At 36.2% G+C, this 20,044-nt stretch overlaps 1 protein-coding gene across 2 annotated transcripts in view; it reads left to right on the top strand.

Moving 5' to 3' along the window:
• LOC121371079 (gamma-aminobutyric acid type B receptor subunit 1-like) overlaps nucleotides 1-20,044 on the top strand; it is a 107,656-nt gene that overhangs the window by 13,628 nt on the left and 73,984 nt on the right. For both annotated transcript variants that reach the window (XM_041496711.1, XM_041496712.1), the window contains exons 2-4: nucleotides 2,669-2,928; nucleotides 15,291-15,428; nucleotides 16,390-16,560. In XM_041496711.1, the coding sequence (XP_041352645.1) occupies nucleotides 2,707-2,928; nucleotides 15,291-15,428; nucleotides 16,390-16,560 (531 nt within the window). In that variant the 5' untranslated portion in view covers nucleotides 2,669-2,706. The remainder of the gene's footprint in view (nucleotides 1-2,668; nucleotides 2,929-15,290; nucleotides 15,429-16,389; nucleotides 16,561-20,044) is intronic.

The raw sequence follows: 20,044 nt of genomic DNA, 5'->3' as shown, positions 1-20,044 counted from the left end.
ATAATCAGATATATATGTCACCTAAAGAGGGAGATAGAGCGTTAAAAACACTAACATTAGGAGGTTGAGGTGGGGGCAGGATATTAATATTTACAAAATAGACTTATAACTGCAACATTTGACTCCAAACAAATTCACTATCCGTCGGGCATGACAATAGTAGATATTTACTAGCCGAACATTGAATATCACTAACCATGGGAGTGGGCCGGCCGGGCTACCATAATCTAGAAGCCCTATAGCTGGCACAAATAATGAATGTCACATATATTAGTACCAACCACAGCCTCAGCTGTTTTTACTCCATAAATATTTGACAGTATACTAGTACACCTCAAACTTTGACACGGAACTCTTTTCTTTGGTACCATGCAACCTATACCAATTTTCTTTTTTAATTGGTGTCCATTTGGGTGTTTTTATGACTCTCAGAATATATTCTGTTTTCTGATATGTGACAACATGACTGAAAGTGTTGTTCCTAACTTGCAACCTGATTTAATGTACACCTCATGAAGTATCGGTGTTATGCAAAGTTGTATATTTAAAAAAAATAATAATAAAAAAATACTACTCTTGAAGATACATACTATATTGGCTGGTTGTATATAATGCTCAGTTACACATGTACATGTAGTGTATGCATGCATAGTCTATTAAGAGTCTCATTTCTAATAAATCATTCCCTTAAAACTCATTTATTGAAGTGACCCTGTGTTTATAGTTTGCACTTCTAAATTTGATACAAACAGAGGCAGAACTAGTTAATTGCATGGTGGCCATTTTGAATTGTGACATCACATGGCCATTTCTTTCTTTCTTTCTTTCTCATGTGAAGAATAATATACTTATGTCAGAAAACAAACAAAAGACTGATGAAACTTTTTTCTTTTTTTTTAACAACACACACTAGCTCTCACATTTATCATCAATCACAGAACTTATATGGTATTAACTGCTCTATCAAATGATGGGTGCACCTCGAACTTTGACCCAGCCGGAATTTATTTGGTTTAGTACTACCTAAAACGGTCCCTAGCAAACATTAGTCACAAACTTTGGCTCACTTGTCAAATTATTAACCATTAGCTATTAATTAATGCCTTTCAAGCTTCAGACTTGATAAAAAAACGCCCAATCTTTTTAACTAAAAAATGCTCATTTGTATACTCATGGAACAGCTATCAATTTTAAAACCACATTTCTATTTAGAGCAATACATTCCCCCCCCCACCCCCTTTTTTATCTACCAGGTTTTCTGCCAGAGGGTAACATGAGTATCATGGTGTCATTTTTGTGCAGATTCTTTTTCTTAAAGTTAAGATTTTGACAAAATTAACTACTTTTGACTGTGGTTGCATTCAATTCCCTTAAGCCATACCCAAACATTTCTTTCTGTCGGAAACACTGTCTACCTATCTATGCATCCATCCATCCATCCCATCCATCCCATCCCATCCATCCCATCCATCCCATCCATCCATCCCATCCCATCCATCCATCCCATCCATCCATCCCATCCCATCCATCCATCGCATCCCATCCATCCATCCCATCCATCCATCCCATCCCATCCCATCCCATCCCATCCATATATATATATACACTACAAGATGAAGCACGAAAAACGTTCCCCAAGTTCAGCCAGCAAACACTTCGTTATAATGTTTGGGAACTATTTGATTGGTTTCAGTAGTGGTAGTTCAGTTTACTGTGTAGCATAAAAAAAATCCAATTTACCCCTTGTGTCCACTGAGGGCGAACAATCCTACACAGGTGCCAATTTTGACGTGGGCAAAAAGGCTTGGGCACCCTATTTTTAATTTTCTATATATTTTTTTTATCTAATAATTTTCTTTTCAACAAGGTGAAACTTGAATCATTTATCTATTTCGCCTAACTATACAGATTCATAACTGCTATTACCTATCACACATCAGGAGGTAGGTTTACTTTTAAGCATCACCCCCCCTTTTATTACTGGGTACGGAATCCAACATTCACCACTTTCCAGAAGTGGGATGTAGCTTAGTGGTAAACCGCTCGCTTGATGCACGGTCGGTCTAGGATAGATCCCTGTCGGTGCTGGGCTCGTTCAAGCCAATGCATCACAAACTTTAACTAACCCTAACCCGATAATACATTGTCAAGATCAAACTGTTTTAATGACACCCAAAACCAAACATTCTTTGTACAATGCAAGATTTCTCTTCTTTTTGTTTTGAGACGACCCTTACAATTTCAAATCTGCAAACACACATGTTAATTGAAACTGACAACAGTTTAAGCAATATTTATGTCAAATACACTTCCCTGCTTGAAATATTGCTTGTGCACATTTAGTGTAACTGTTTTGACTTTGTAAAATAAAAATAAATATGGTTTGTGGCTTCTTATGGCAAATTCTAAAGTTGTGTAGTAAGATCTAGTAAGGTAAAACACTTTTTTCTTTAGATTGAATGACGTAATTTTTCACAAAAGGAATAAAATTTATTGTCACTGCTAGGGATGAGATGTCTTGTTTGGTCAGGACAAAAATAAATATAAAAATTTAAAAAAACTATTCAAACTTATCCAGATAATTCATTCATGCCTTCGTCTTTTGTTTTCCTTTAGACCAGTGTACGTGGAACCTAACATAATATTTTCATATTTTCATCTTTTTCAGATTCCATCAGATGCAGATTTCATATTTGAAAATCGGAGATGTGTTGGCATCATTTGGCTTTCCTGCTGCAAATATTATTCTTTGTGCCGGGACAGACACGCTTGAAGGACATTTACATCCTAGGTTTATTTCCCATGGACGGTGATTACCAAGGGGGAAAGGGTATTAAACCAGCAGTTGACATAGCACTGACTTACGTTAACAGCGATTCAAATATGCTTCCAGGATATAGACTCAATATGAAATGGAATAACACAAAGGTATTGAAGGTGTTGTACGTAACATATACTTAGCCAAAAAAGTTTAGCAATTTAGTAAATATGTGCTTATTAAGTAAAAGAAAACTTGTGACTAACAAAATAAAATCATACACTGGATTTAACTGAGGCATCATTTATCAGTATAAGTAACGGGTTGTTCAATACAAAAATAAATGTGTGACTGTCACGTCGTTAAATGGTGCTTGGGGGTCCATACCTGAAAATCTGAAAATTGTCAGTAATGTGTCTGAGTACCTTGGGCATTACATGTTGACAGCGATACAACATTAGCTCATGCTTCTGATGAGACGATGCATCTCTGGAATAGTGATAGTGATCCATTCACGAGTTAAAGCATGTTTAAAATTGTGGATGTTGTGAATATGCGTGTTATTCTTATGCACGCTACGACCCAACAAATCCCATACCTGCACAATAGGGAACAGTTCAGGTGATCTTACAAACAAGTTTATTGGAACAATATTGTTCTTCTGAAGAAGTCCAGTCATTAGTCTGGCTGAATGCTGGCATGCATTGTCCTGTTGAAACAAAGTGCCTGGATGCTGCTGCTTGAACGGAATGACAACTGGTGTAATGTTTTTGTCACTGTAATGCTGAACATTCAGATTGCCACGAATGATAAAAATGAGGTGGTTTTGTCTGATGTCATGAATTCCTGCCCACACCATGACACTACCACCAACATATTGGTCACACGTTCAGTGTATAAGGTGATGCTGTACCACTGTCAGTGCCCAATGCGTTACTGACAATTTTGCAGATTTTTGTGTATGGACACCCAAGCATCATTTAATGATGCAACAGTCACACATTTCATTTTATTTTGAAACGCTCTGGTTACTTCTACAGATAAATGATGACTCGGTTAAATTCAGTGTCTGGTTTTATTTTGTAATTCATGAGTTTATACTTTTATTTAAGCATATTTACTAAATTGCTAAACCTTTTTGGCTAAGCTAGTATATAATAATTATGTGATATCAATTTTAGTTTAGCATACTTACCAAATTGCTAAACGTTTTTGGCTAAGCTAGTATATAATAATTATGTGATCTATCATTTTTAGTTTGTCTTTCATATTACATGTGTATATGTTACATGTGAGTATTGTTACATGTGGTTTCGTTGCGAATACTAATCAACTTAGGTTGCCATAAATATGAAATTTGTAGATAGTTTTACATGTCCATATTATGTAAAATAGGTCCATGATTGCATATGCGCATCTAAGGGGGTGACATACCCATACAACACCAAACACACTCCAGTCCATCTGCCTATCGAGATGACAGGTCCTTTAACTTTTACCTGGTTAATTATTTTCAATATAATGCCCTGACATTTTGAAACGTAGTTATATCTCGAATATCTTGCTTCAGGCACTATTGTTTTATGGTTTATGGTTATAGAAGCAGAGGTTTTCCCAGGATTGTTAGGCGTAGCGGCCTGACATGCCTTGGTCTGTAAAGTAAGTGCTTCGGCAGTGTGGAAGCACCGTAAATCAATTGCCGCTACGCCTTGATTGAAGTGCTTTAAAAAAACAATTATCACAAGTACGAGCGTGGCAGTCGACTACCTCTTGCAAACAACTTGTGTACCAGTATACCAAGCACACCTAATCACTATGACAGGTAAAACACTTCCTAAATACCTAACAATGGACCAGTCATCTGCTCACAATTGGTGTTTGGTAATTTTACCACTTTTACTGGGACCGCTAATCCGTCAGGAAGGCGCTTACGCGTAACGGGATTCAGGGCTTGCACTGTTGGTAGCCAAATTAGCAAATGGCTAATTAAACATTATTTTTACAAAAAAGGGCTAATAAAATTTCTATCTTCTGATGTGAACAAATGGTTACATAATCTGTCAGACACCTCAAACATAATAATAATACCAAATATTCAATTAGTGTAATAGCGATCTCACAACCGGTAACGAGAAAGAATGTTATCCAGAATACATCGTAAAATGTAAGCGCCTTAAACAAGTCCTGGGGAAAGGCCTGAGCAGGTTAATAGTTTGGTGTAGGAAATAATTCATTACAGTATTTATATAACCCATTGATTTGAAGTTTCTTAGTTCTGTATGATAACAACTGCCAGAAGTATACTGCCATAACAGCAAAATAAGACCATTCTCTGACATAAATATGAATGATAAAACTGTTATCCATCACCAAGACTTTATCTCTGCATAATAAAGAGTCGAATGGTTATTTGGCAGAATAGTGGTTGATTTCATGAATCTCTAGTGCCTCGTCTATCAAGGTTGATTATAATTGAAATTCTAATACAAATTTCATATAAGCCTTTTTCCCATGGTTAATTTTCGTGATAAATCGGATGGTAGATGTACACTGTCATAGACAACCAGGATTTATCACGATAACAACATTCTGAGAATTCGTCCAATATACTGTCACTTAATTAGCCTCATGCATGTGTGGTGTTTTCGTTATTATATTAATTCTGCATCTTCCATTATATTTAAATGTTGATATAAATAATTTTCAACAAAATTACTAACTTCAGATGAAAATGATGTTATTGTTACTATTTTGTTAAATGGATAAAGAAGACAAGATGGAAATGACTTTATTTTTTAAATGCAATTTTAAACAACATTACAGTTAAAAAAAGAGTAAAGTTTGTTTTATTTAACGACGCCGCTAGAGCACATTGATTTTTTTATCTTATCATCGGCTATTGGACGTCAAACATATGGTCATTCTGACACTGTTTTTAGAGGAAACCCGCTGTCGCCACATAGGCTACTCTTTTTACGACAGGCAGCAAGGGATCTTTTATTTGCGCTTCCCACAGGCAGGATAGCACAAACCATGGCCTTTGTTGAACCAGTTATGGATCACTGGTCGGTGCAAGTGGTTTACACCTACCCATTGAGCCTTGCGGAGCACTCACTCAGGGTTTGGAGTCAGTATCTCGATTAAAAATCCCATGCCTCGACTGGGATCCGAACCCAGTACCTACCAGCCTGTAGACCGATGGCCTGCCACGACGCCACCGAGGCCGGTACAACATTACAGATACTCCTAATAGGTGTAGTATTAGAATAGGGATAATATCGCTGTGTTTCGTTGTTAACTATAAGAATTTATCACAAAATTTGGATTTATAGGGACAAATTTGCTGTCAACATAAATATTATGTTAATTTCATGCAAGGTACATGTAGTTATCACTAGGTGGTGTGCATGGAACACATCCGGACATTGATACTAAGTGAAGTGATGGACACTCTGGTCATACAGACAAAGTAATAGCGGTTGGATAAATTATGGTGCCAACTTGGAAAATCTGATAGTTATAAGAGAAAATTATGAATTTCCTATAGATTTTTAAGTTACTCTTTCAGAGTTTGTGTAAATGTTAGAAACAAAGTAAGATACATGTATATGTTCACCATATTTGCCAAAAAATATGAATACACTGAACGACAAAAGAAAGATGTCTAATTACAAATGCTCTCTATATATCAATCTGATTAAAATTAACTCTACTGGGTCTACCAGTAGATCTAACAGGATTGCATGGACTTCCATGTCCAGGTGTCATTTCATCTATAAATTTCGGGCGAGACTATTTATGCAATAGGTGACTCGTTGGTCTATTTCAACATTGAAAAAACAGGGGGGAAAGTGCAGTATAAAGGTAGAACTGCACGTGCTTTAGTAAATTAGTCTGGGAGTGGCATGCAGTCCTCTTTGTGATGATGCAAGAGGGATGGAATAAACTTTGTGGCAATGCAAGAGGGGTAAAATCCCCAGCAAATTATTTCCTCGGGAGTGGCTATATTCTCCTATAGACTATAGACACTAGATAGATATCCAAGGAATCATCCACTATTTTGCGAAAGACCCATTTGACTCTGTTTTGTGCAGAGATATATGGCCCTAATCATGTATTATAATTACTGTTGTGTCATTCAGATTACCTTGGATGTTCCACCAATTGCCTTAAAACATGTATCAGGGAAAAAAAGAGTTAACCTATGCAGTTTGATGATAATTTGTAAAGAATTTTTGTTTTAATTTACACTGCATTTTTACTCCCAATAAAATGTTAATTTGAGACGGTATGGGTTTAAAACTTAATGAATTAATATGTTTTTATATGAATGTGATCTTTATTCATTAATGTTGGCACTGTCAAAATATAGAACATGTTCTATGTCTTCAGCTGCGAGATCTGTAGTATATAGTGTGTTTTGTCATATTCGATTCAGTATCAGTGTGTTTCTTTTTTAATTAGTACCATACACGCCAGACTCGATGATCGCCCAAACGGGCAACTGCTAATTTTCAACCCTGCTGTTTAATATTTGGATCAGGAATCATATTCACTAAGATAGCAATTTCCAGGTGATGATATTGTCTGTTTGGTCCTCATGCACTAGCTTGCCTCATTGAATGAATGACTATATGACAGAAACATTATTTTCAAACTATTATAGCATTAACTTAGCAATGTGTATTACTTCGACAAAATAAACACTCCAACTCACATCATCACTGTAATGTCAATAGTAAAATTCACATATTGAGTTTTGGTGCAAGAACTGTTTAAAACAGCAATGGTGGAATTGACTATCAACTACTTACTATTAGAAGAAATCTCTCTTATAGTGTTCAAAAGTTTTAGAGACTAGGTCATTAAGCCAATTAAACCATGAACGAAGCACCACAGCTTCTGCATTCCTAACTCGACCTGTAACAATATCAAAGTTAAAGTTTGTTTTGTTTAATGACACCACTAGAGCACATTGATTTATTAATCATCGGCTATTGAATGTCAGACATTTGGTAATTTTGACATATAGTCTCAAAGAGGAAATCTGCTATATTTATTCCATTAGTAGCAAGGAATTTTTATATACATCATCCTACAGACAGGATAGCACATAACAAGGTCTTTGATATACCAGTCATGGTGCACTGGCTGAAATGAAAAATAGCCCAATGGGCTCACCAACTGGGATCGATCCCAAACCAATCGCGCATCAAGCAGACACTTTACCACTGGGCTAAGGCCCACCCCTTGTAACAATATCAAGTGCAATACTATGGTACATTAAAGCAAATTAATTATTAGTCCCCTACTGGTCCAACCGTAGGGGACTATAGGTTTCATCTCTGTCCGTCCGTCCGTCTGTCCATCCGTCTGTCCCACATATGTTTTCCAGATTGTTTTTGCAGAAGGTTTTGAGATATTCACATTTTGTGTATAGTTTCATCATGTACTGTTACAGATCAAGTTTGACTTTCATGACGATTTACCCATTTTTGATGGAGTTAAAAATATGGCCATTCAACTTAGGAGATGTGAAAATTTGTTTTCCAAACGTTTTTTCCAGAAGACCTTAGATATTAAGCTTAAATTTTGTGTATAGGTTTATCACGTACTGTTACAGATCAAGTTTGACTTTCATGACGATTTACTTATTTTTGATGCAGTTATGGCCCATGAACTTAGGAGATGTGAAAATTTGTTTTCCTGACTTTTTTTTCAGAAGACCTTTAGTGGTCCAGCAACTTCATCACATGCACATACATACATGTATCTGTAACATGAATTAGTCGCTGGCAATAGCAGAGGCCATGTGCAGGGTCGTGCATCAACCTTAATTGGATATATGCACATTAAAAAAAATCTTTTACCATTATTGCCATGCCTTATGATTCAGATGACTATGAAATCCTTTATTTTAGTTGGGGATGGGGAGGGATTTAGCTCAGTCCGTTGAATGCTCAGTTGCGTTGCTTGCGTTGCAGGATTGAACTACCTTGGCGGATCCATTCATCTGATTGGTTTTTTTCTTGTTCAACCAGTGCACCACAACTGGACAAAAGCCATAGTATGTGCTTTCCTGCTGTGGGAAAGATCCCTTGCTGCATTAGAATAAATGTAGCGGGTTTCGGGTAGCGGGATGACTACGAGTCAGAATTAGCAAATGTTTGACATCCAATAGCTCTTGATTAATTAATCAATGTGCTCCAGTTGTGTCGTTAAACAAAACAAACTTTAAACCTTTTTTATTTTAGTTGGTTTAAATGTTCATAATTTTCCTAAAACAAACAACATACACACACACGCACACACACACACACATTTACAAATGAAGTTTGATACTTAAATTTATGGATCAAACCAATTAGTTTGTATTATATGTATACATGCAGATGTACGTCGTATTATATTTTTTATTGTGTTCATAAATTTGCTGACTGTACTACTACGAGACCACCACAAACAAACATGATTTCACAAGTTGCATAAACCTGCATTGGAATTACTTTGGCACTTGAAAAAAGTGACTTAGTTGAATATGATTTCACTATGATGTATTTTCAATTTTGTTTTATTGTAATTTTCTGTTTGTAAATATGTATACTTTTTAATACTATAATACTTACATACATTTGCAGATATATAGGCTTTAGAACAACTGGCCTATTTGCTTTAGACCAAGAAATTTTTTACATATGGAGGCGCTCTTTAAATCCAATATGGCGAACATATTACCTATTTTTTTATATGCACTATATAGTAGAGTCGTAGCTCCTGAAAACGAGAACAAAATTTTGGAAACATGGTTCTTAGTATACAAATGTATGTGCCATAGCATCCAAAATTTTCAGTACAAATTGTAACTGATGTCGGCCATTTTGAGATAATAATATCTGTTTTTAAATTGACACCACTTAGCAATAGAAGATATGTGACAAGTTTCATGCTTTTTCTAAAATGTGAATGATTCCATTGATATTTAAGCTTTAGCCATTGGGCTATTATATATAGGATATTTGTGATTAGATGTGTTTCTTTTGTTGTTCATCATATTTATATTTTTATATATATAATGATTAATATATATAACAGCAACACATAAATAGTAATAATATTGTCTGAAATATTATATTAATAGAGTGAGAAATAGTTAATTGGTGGCCGTTTTGAATTGTGACGTCACCTGGCCAATAGGGGACACTGCCAGGTTGGTCCTATATCACGTTTTCCTCTACATATGAAGGAATGAAGGAAATGATTTATTTAACGACACACTCAACACATTGTATTTACGGTTATATGGCGTCAGACATATGATTAAGGACCACACAGATATTGAGAGAGGAAACTCGCTGTCGCCACTTCATAGGCTACTCTTTTCAATTAGCAGCAAGGGATATTTTATATGCATCATCCCACAGACAGGATAGCACATACCACATCCTTTGATATACCAGTCTCGCCCACAGTCTACATATGATGGCCTAACTGCATGCAAAGTGGCATGTTAGTACCACATTGTGCACTATTACCCTATTATAACTACTAAACTTTGCAAAAATCGCAAAGCAAACCCAACAACACCCAGAACCCCCCCCCCCCACCACCACCTAAAAATAACTACTACACTTTGCAAAAAGAGTGAAACAAACCTAACAACAACACCCACAACCCCCCACATAAAACAAAACAAAACAAACACCCACCCCCGAAAAAAAAACCCCAACAACCACAAAACCCCCCACATGAATTGCAAGTCAATTTGGGAGAAAAATAATAAGAATTAAGCTTACAAAGAAAAAAGAAAGAAAGATAATTGGATTTTTCAAGAAGCTATATACACCTTCCAGGAATAAGAATATCAAGGTGCCATCCAGCTTTGAAATTTTTTTTTGATATATACTTTTCAAAAAAGGTAGGGGAATGTATGAAATAACAGCCAATTAAAGAAGTATCAAGAGGTATCACCGTCTAGGAATAAATGCATAATAATAATGAAGGAATTAGGAAGAAATGATAACCAACAGTTCATGTATGGATGCAAGCGACCTTGAAACAAGATATGGATGGCATATTAAAGCTGCAGTCCCTGGATTTTTTTATATTATTTAAGCATTTAGAATCAATAATCCAGTTCTGTTTGGTACATGAAAGGTCTACCACATCACTATAGTTTTGCAATGCTCGCTTATCTACATTATCTAGGTTAACTACAAATGCAATGGCCAGCTTTTTTTTTTTTTCATTTAGCGGGACGCCAGTAGAACTTCGATTTTACGCTGAGCTTCTCACGTGATTATGAACAAATTTAACTGTCTTGATTGAGGGGTCGTCTCATATCTCCGAAACATATTTATATCCATAGATGTATGGTATAACACCTTTCTGGGTGTCTGTGAGGGCTTTGCCGTGACATTTTAACAATGGCCAGCGGTTGGCATACATGTTACATATAAGGGAGTGTTAATAATTACATAACGCTCTAGGCGTAGAGGAAGAGGGTGTTGTGTTCGATTTACGTAACATTTATGCGCGGTCGGTCTAGGATCTATCCCCATCGGTGGGCTCATTCCAGCCAGTGTGCCATGACCGGTATATAAAAGGCCATGGTATGTGATATCCTGTCTGTGGGATGGTATATATAAACGACCCCTTGCTAAAAAAAATGTAGCAGGTTTCCAAGGCGCATGTGCAGGGATTTCAGCGGAGTTAGGGTTATAGACTGTGTTGAGCGAAGTTTATATGGGGCCATGCTCCCCCAGAAAATATATTAAAATTTATTTTTTAGCTTGGGCAGGCAAAGGTTTCGACCCCCAATACCCTCCCCCTGCACATGCACCCATTTCCTCTTAAATCAATATGCTCTAACATTGATGTCATTAAACAAAACAAAGTTTACCCTTTCCAAACGAAAGAATATTTATTTGAATTTGTCGATTTTAAGAAATGAAAGCATTCATTGTATACGTTAGTATATTTTATTAAAAAAATATATACATGATCAATGTGTTTATAGTATACAAACTAAACTTTGAAAGTTCTACTATCACTTTATAAAATATTAATTCTGAAGTAGGAAGGTACGATTGTCGATAATACGTTGTCAAGATCAAACCGGTTTTAATGAAAGACTTTAGTATGCTCTAGCGCAAGATTTCTTATTTAATTTTTTGAGACGAACCCTACAATTTCAAATCCGCGAACGCATGTGTTAACTGAAATTGACAACAGGCTATTGTTTGTGCTTTGCCGAGCAATGGTGACACAAGCGAAGAATCGAGCATATACTTTTGATGATATCCGTTCATAGCGAAAACACACAAGTTTTTTAAAAGTGCATTTGAGTTTGTGTTTCATATTTGTACATGATGTTATAATATGGTAACCAGAGACTAACTTTAAAATTAAACGTTCATATCTTTTGATCAATAATTGGTAATATACCCCCATGATTCATCAGATATTCATTTATTCGATGTGGCATGCTAAGTATCAATCTTCCAATGAAGATTTGCGAAAGTCTATTCCACTCCTTTAGCGGTGCCTGGCCAAGTTCAGCTAAAGTAGTCAGCAGCCGTTGATGTCGCTGCACAACTCTCCCGATCATGTCCCAGATGTGCTCTATGGGGGAAAGGTCAGGGCTCATTGCTGGCCATGGAATTCTGGTAACATTTTGCTGCTGAAGTTACCTTGGTCATTTACAATGTGTGCACGATGGGCCCTAGCATTTTCACCTAGAAACACACAACAGCACGGCGAGCAAACAGGACAACAATCGGTGCCAGTATGTTATCCCGGTGATACTGACCAGTGACCCTCCCTTGAAAAGTATGCATGTAGCAGTGTTCTGTCAGTCATAGTGATGCCACCCCACATCATAACTAATTCACCATCAAATCTGTTGTGGCCTGAGGTTGATGTTTGTTTGGCATTTATTTTGACGTCGCCAAACATGACTATGCCTATCCAAGACGTCCAGAGTGAATCTGGACTCGTTAGAAAACATTACACATTTGTTACTGCATGGTGGCACAACATGTGGTCACCGAGCATGCATATGAACTGCATGTAGATGATTTTTAATCGTCTGACACGTCACCCGGACCCCAGTAGCCTGGTGTAAACTGTGCATCGATTTGAGTCGCTGTTTGAGCTTAATTTCGTAGAATGTGGGTTCTGATGAACTGATCCTGGACTCGTGTGGTTGACCTGGGATGCCCTGAATGGGGTTAATAGTCAACATTTTGGATCTGCTGGTATCTGTTCTATAGTCTGCAGATCACAGACAGTGAAACATTGAACATACTGGCTACATCACGCTGAATTCTACCAGTTTGAAGCATGCCAATAGCCCTAAGGCATTTTTCACATCATAAAGACAAACAATGCATAATATCCAAAGAGCAAAGGTTAATTGATCATGAGATTCAGGAAAATTAACATTAGTAATCACTCAAAAAGATTTATTGACTGCTCTGTAAAGCATCAAAATCGCAAATGACTCACTACCTATGTGTACGGGGTTACTAAGTGTTGCACGAGCACATGTTCCGCTGTGTTTGTGAAAACGTTATTTCCTACTCGGTCATTTTTGAAAGCTATCTCTGTTCCAATCATTGGTAATGAAATTTGCATTTTAAAATGGATATGACATTGGCAGACGCAATGTGTTGTCGATACTAGAAGGCATGTTTAAAGGATATAAAATATATGTCCCTGGGTTTTTGGTTTAGTTGAAAGCAGAGCTTGTTATAATTAAATCTTACTTATCCAACACTTCACTCAGTACCAATGTTCGGATATTTGGACCCATATATGCTACCTAGTGATAACTATCTTGCAAGAAATCAACATATATATAGGTTTACCGCAAACATTTTCAGTTATCAACCTTTAATGCTTACCTTAACCAGATGCGTGCGACTTCAGCAATTTTTTTAGAAACCATTGATTTCAATTGCTGTATCCTAACCACACACATACGGCGTGACAGATAATTATGTTGAAACGATTTCTAAAATAATCGCTCGCAGCCAGTTAGGATACAGCTTTATAGATGAGGCACTAGATAGAGATTCCTGGAATCACTCTTTTCCATTGCTTCACTTACAGTACCAATATGCAGACGTGCTCCCATACAGTGGTTATCAAGGGACCGAGAGTACTCCCTAAAAATATATTCTGAGATAGACAATGTACTGTAATGCATGTTCAAGGATATGGTGGTGTACTACCTACCTGTATAGATAGCCTGTTTAAGGTATAACTGACCTGTGGGATCTCGGGTTTCAAAGGGTCATTTTTAAAACTGGGATGTTTACCCATGAGAAATTGGTTCATGCATATAATAGGTAATAAACTTTTACAGATTTCTAAACATGTACACGGAAATAACTGGTGATGACATAATGTGATCTGTATAGTCAGCAATAGTTAACAATTACAGCATGTACATAGTAGATAAATTATGGTTCTTAAACATGGTTATTTTAAAGAAGATTTACTGAAATATGTCACCGTGTAGGTTATGTACAGGCATTATAATTCGCCTTTCAACTGGGGGTGGGGTGCATTATAATCTGTAGAGCCAGTGACCCCAACCCATGTATTCAGTATATACATCGATCCAAGATGGTCTTTATGAATACTGATCAGTGAGTTGTAACAGTCTAGCTTACATTTAATAAAAAAATATAATAGTTCATTTACAACTTGTGTCGTTGCTCTTAATACCTTGAGCTACATGTATTTACAACCCAGTCTATAATCGTTACTACAAGTGGGATATTATTAGTCCCCTACCGGTCCAACCGGAGGGAACTATAGGTTTCATCTCCATCCTTCGGCTGTCTGCTTGTCCCAAATATAGGTTTCTGGATGGGTTTTTTGTTTTGTTTTCACAGTGCCTTGAGATATTGAGCTAACATTGTGTGTGTAGCTTTATCATATTCTGTTACGGATCAAATTTGACTTTAGGGCAATTTACCAATTTTTCACAGTTGTTTGACACACACACACCCCCCCCCGCCCAGAATAGCATCAAACCCCTTTGACATATCGTTCATATAAACTTGATATGTAACTGATAAATTACTGTATATTTTATTATTGTTGTTATTATTATTATTATTATTATATATATGCGTTATAATGAATACTGTAAAAACAGACTTGAAATATGCACACGTGTACACTGTAACGTAAACATAAAGGTGCATGTACAGGTGAGGGTTTAATCCTCCTGCTCTAGTAAATTTTCTTTTTTTGTTCAATATATTTTCTGGGAGAACATAATTCAACCCCCCCTATAAACTTCTCTCGCCAACAGTTTAGACCACTGTACACACGCCTGACATAGGCATAAAAATAATACACCCAAAAGACCATTTTAACAATGGGGGGGGGGGGGGGGGAGGTGGGGTAACAAATTTGCCAAATTGGTATTAATTTTGGGGTCTAACATAAATTTTGAATACTTAATTATATTATAATGTCAAGCCGCTTCTGTCTGCCATATGAGTCTTCTTTGCAGTGCCTTGCAGGATATGGTGTCAAGATTCTCTCATACAGGATGTGCAGAAACATGAAGTTCATCATGATTCTAGGGGACGGGTGTTCATCAGTTTCTGAGGTCGTGGCGAGTACATCACGTGTATGGAACTTGGTACAGGTAACACCGTAACAGGGTTTCTACCAGAGGGGACAGTGTCATGGAGGGTAAAATTATATCTGCTGTTTGAAAAATTGCCAATTTCATAACATTTCAAACCCATGTGGTGTAAAAAAATTGTTTTTATTATGTACGCTCAAACTATTTTGTGACAGAAACTCTTTCAGTCTTTCTATCCACATTAAAAGCTGTTTACTTTGCTCAACAGCATATTTGCTGAAGAGCAGAATGGAAACAACCTCAAATGACCTATTTGCCCACTTGCGGTGTACAAGTGTGTACCGCAAATCCGTATGTGTAAATCGCTGGCACAAGCTACTGTATATTATGTAATCACTTTTGTACATGGATCACTGATCTGAAGGCACTGTTAACGATATTGTTTCTTATCCATAGTTCTACTCACCAAATCCAATATCAATAAGCTTTTATTCTTTACTGTTGTGATTTTAAATTGTGGTCATATGTTACTGATAAACACAACAGCAGTAAAAGATAGGGGCCGAATTTACAAAGCACATGCAGGAATCATAAATTCGACCATAGGTTATTGGGGTCAGGATGGGTATAGTAATGGTGTTCATTTGAATTTGTTTTGGGAATTTTCATTACAGTAGTAATTATTATTTTTAAGTTATTATTATTTCATCAAAAGAATAAAAAATATACATTTTTTAATCTCTAACAGTATAGTTTATATTTACCCTTAATGTGAATATTAATTTTGGGTATGACATCATATTTATGTTAAATATAATATTCAATGTAGAAACAATCATGAGTTGTAATATGTGTAGATGTCCGGTCCACTTCCCACCTATAAATTAAGACCGATGACTTCCATCTTCGAGGGACTATGGGTTTTTGATTTTAGAGTTTTACTTATATATACATGTACATACATATATGTATACATGTATATATAATGTATATCCAACTTAAATAGAACATGTCGTTTCAGGTTTCTTACAGTTCGACATCATTAGCTCTGTCGGATGATGAAAAGTTTCCTTTCTTTTTTCGAGTCATCTGTTCAGAAAAACAGCTGAATTATGCTCGTGTTGCTCTTGTGAAGTATTTTAAATGGACCAAGGTTGTGGCAGTATACAACACTAGTCCACTTTTTACAGAGGTAATTATACACGTTATCAGTATTGTATATGAATATAATCGGTTCAAACATTGCAATCAACAAATTAAGTTAATTAACTGATGTCAAATCGTTCAGATTTACGTAAAATTGGTTCGTTTTCTTCATTCTGTGACTTTGCATACATGTGTAATTAAAAAAAAAAAACAAAAAAAAAAGAGGAAGAAGAGTTAAATCTTTAAAAGGCTCAAGGATGATAATATCAATGGTGTGACTCAAAATTAACTAAGAAGTGGATAATAATTGCAATGCCATACAATTTTTTTTGTTTGCATAAATATATATCTCAATTATACCCACACATTTTATTAGAATGAATAACTAATGGTGGCCCGGTATTATTATAAATATGTGAAGATATAATCCAAAATGGTGGTCAATAATATAATAAAAGATGGCTAGAGAACAGGGGACGTCTTGGATTTATGGTGGCCACTTTAACGGATTATCCAAACAGAGAAAAACATGGTGAAAATTAGAAAATAAGAGAGCGCATCCGAATGCACTAAAGACTTTTGGGAAGATGCATGGCCATCTTCAAGAAATCAAAATTGAGGTCATAGAAGAACATGGATTTCTGTGGCAAAAATGTGTACCTACAGGTATACGTTTTTTGGTATGCCCAGTTCATTGATGCAATTTGTGACCACGTAGGATCAAATATATGACAAATTAAGTATTTCTGAATTGAATGTGGTAGCCAGTTTGGATTTAAAACATTTTAAAACATGTTTAAAAGTAAAATTGTTCTGGAAATGCTGGGTTACTGAAACAAAACTAGGTCTATTATCTACATAGTTCAACATAACCTAGTTTTGAAAAAACAACAACATATGAAGCACATGTGCAATAACAAGTATAATATTATTGACAATGATGTTGCTCCCCTATAGCTAGTCATTCATGTTGTGGTTGGAATATTTTGAAATGGTCCTTGTTTTTTATAAAAAGATAACAATAATCATGAATAATAAAGAAATTATTACACTTGCATGTGAGTCAGACTTATTTTACGAAACTCATGTCAGGATTCGTGTATTACCCTCGTTTTCACAAGGGCAGTACACAAATCCTGACACTCGTTTTGTAAAATCAGTATATGACACGCATATATTTAATGGGCAAATCACGTTTCTTCTAAAGGTATTTTTCATGTGATGGCCATTTTGGATTTTTAATTTCACTTGAACAAGCATATCTCCAACACAAATGAGGCATTCTAAGCAAAGCTTGGTAGAAATAGTAAGATGGGACAGCGCATTCGAATGCACTATATAAAGACTATTGGCATATCTAAAACAAGGTGGCCACCGTTCACCAATCAAAGTGGAGTGCATGCAACAGTATGGATTTCTGTGACAAAAATGTGTGGCTATATATACATCAGGGGTGGGGAAAAATAAAATTGTCAATCGGTCCCACGTTGATGTCATCACTACCGGGGGGAGGGGGGTAGAGGGATAAGAAGAAAGGAATACAAATAAAAATTATAAAATCATTTAAAAGGTAATATTTGCGAAATAGTGTTCTAAAAACAAAATCATAGTGGCATTTGTATATTTTTATCTTGAATCATGAACGCGAAACGATAAACATCAAAACATGAAAGAAAAACAAAATTTTGATCACATCAGCGAATTTTTTTTTATTATATTTATTTTACATAATGGAATAAATAATATAAAAAAGGAATAAAAGTTATGCATTTTAACTCCCATATATGTATAAAAAGTACCAGTATTCAGTACTGTCCTGAAAATTAATAAACAATAACACCGTTGGAGCGTTTGACAACTTGAGCTGGCACACGTTTAAACAAAGCAGTTAATAACGTTGTCGCCGATTGGATGACATTTGATCTCTCCTGGCTCTAAAGATAGCCGGTTTAGCTATTCCAACTCACTCCCACTTTTAAAAAAAAAAGAGGTGTAAACCTTTTTTTTAATTTTAAAGTCCTTTATAATTATTTGATACACTACATTGAACAGTCAACAAGAAACACATTTATAGATTATTTCAGTATATTTTATGCTATTTCAAGCAGTTTGTATTTCACAAAAGCCTCTTGCCTCGGACTCTGACACTCGACCCGACAGAGCTCCGTACACAGGCGTTAACATGTGTTGATTGTGACCAGTTGCAAACTGGGTCCTTTGTTTTAATTGGATTGTAATACCTTGGTAGCTTTCTCACCAAGAATGATGCTATTGTTAACGTCTGTTTTATCTCGTGACCAGCACAGCGGCTTTGACAAAAGTCTAGCCTAGTGGCAGTAGATTGATTGTAGCTCCGACTTATGGCAGACTTTAAAATCACAGACGTCAGAAACACCAGTCAATTTTGACCACTATTTATTTATTTATTATTATTTTAAATCATGCACAAGATGCCAATGTCTGGGCAGGCCGATCCAATTGGCGGATAGGAATTTGTTCCTATAATAGAAATGGACAGGTGCTTCGGACCGACAAGAATGACAAAAGTGGGACCGGCAAATGCACGTTTTTGAAAAATAATTTCGGTCTCAGAGATCGAGAATCGGTCCCAGACCGGGAAAAAAGGGCTTTTCCCCACCCCTGATATACATGTATATGTTTTTCAGTATGGCCAGTTTTGTGGGAAGATGTCAAATTAATACTTCCTAATGTAGATGATGGTCAATTTTAAGTTCGGAAACTATCATTGTTGTTTGCGGCTATATTTGTTTTTGTTTTTGTTGGTTAATTTACCGGCATCGTGGTTAGACCATCGGTCTACAGGCTGGTAGGTACTGGGTTCGGATCCCAGTCGAGGCATGGGATTTTTACTCCAGATACCGACTCCAAACCCTGAGTGAGTGCTCTGCAAGGCTCAGTGGGTAGGTGTAAACCACTTGCACCGACCAGTGTTCCATAACTGGTTTAACAAAGGCCATGGTTTGTGCTATCCTGCCTGTGGGAAGCGCAAATAAAAGATTCCTTACTGCCTGTCGTAAAAGAGTAGCCTGTGGCAAGTGCAGGTTTCCTCTAAAAACCAGTGTCAGAATGACCATGTTTGACATCCAATAGCCGATGATAAGATAAAAAATGTGCTCTAGTGGTGTCGTTAAATAAAAAACAAACTTTACTTTACTTGTTGGTTAATTAATGTCAAATCATTCAGATTTATGTAAAAGTTGTTCTTTTTCTTCATTCTATGACTTTTGAATGATAGAAGTAGCAGTAGTAATTATTGTTATTAGCCCTCCCCTCATTGCAACACACAACATTTTAAAAAGCAGTAGTAGTAAACAAAACTTGTGTCAACTATATATACAAAGTTCACGCAAGCCATGGGGGTGACGTAATTTCAACCACAAAGAAGCTGCAGTGTAAAGATCATTACCGGTAATAGGCCTTCTTTGTTTCTCTGGGAGCGTCATTGGAATTTTTAAATGACATTAAACACAAATCTCCTTACGCCATTCAGTTAATTAATACAGACTTTG

This window comes from Gigantopelta aegis, chromosome 4, assembly GCF_016097555.1.
Source record: "Gigantopelta aegis isolate Gae_Host chromosome 4, Gae_host_genome, whole genome shotgun sequence".
Classification (NCBI taxonomy): Eukaryota; Metazoa; Mollusca; class Gastropoda; order Neomphalida; family Peltospiridae; genus Gigantopelta; species Gigantopelta aegis.
The sequence above is the reverse complement of the archived record's forward strand: the minus strand, read 5'-3'. Positions and strand labels throughout refer to the sequence as shown.